General features: G+C 66.7%; 1 protein-coding gene across 1 annotated transcript in view; it reads left to right on the forward strand.

Moving 5' to 3' along the window:
- The window catches only part of LOC104628707 (beta-crystallin A3-like), a 5,116-nt gene that overhangs the window by 3,362 nt on the left and 1,409 nt on the right, over positions 1-345 (forward strand). Inside the window, 1 exon segment of the mRNA XM_010297374.1 lies at positions 278-345. This exon segment is cut by the window's right edge and continues 3 nt beyond it. Within this exon segment, the coding sequence (XP_010295676.1) occupies positions 278-345 (68 nt within the window).

A 345-nucleotide genomic window follows, 5' to 3' on the forward strand; every position in this document is an offset into this window, starting at 1 on the left:
GCCCCGCTGGCCCCCTGGAGGGAGGGACCCCATCCCCCCCCGCAGCCGGGGGATGCCGGCGCTGCCATGCAGCAGCCTCCCAGGCACCAGACGTGGTTACACGCTCCCCGGGTGCTCTGCCCACATCCACCATCACTTCCTTTCTGTCTGGACTTGCGGGCAGAGGCCAGACCCCAACCTCCTCCTTGCACCTATATCTGTGCCCCGGTGCCAGCACCGAGCAGGAGGCCCAGAGCTGCCGCAGGAAGAGCTGGCAGCCCTTGCTCTGTTTTTGCAGCTGGGTCGGTTACGAGCACACCGGCTTCTGCGGGCAGCAGTTCATCCTGGAGAGGGGAGAGTACCCAC

The sequence above is a fragment of the Phaethon lepturus genome, unplaced genomic scaffold, assembly GCF_000687285.1.
Source record: "Phaethon lepturus isolate BGI_N335 unplaced genomic scaffold, ASM68728v1 scaffold35061, whole genome shotgun sequence".
NCBI classification, from domain to species: domain Eukaryota; kingdom Metazoa; phylum Chordata; class Aves; order Phaethontiformes; family Phaethontidae; genus Phaethon; species Phaethon lepturus.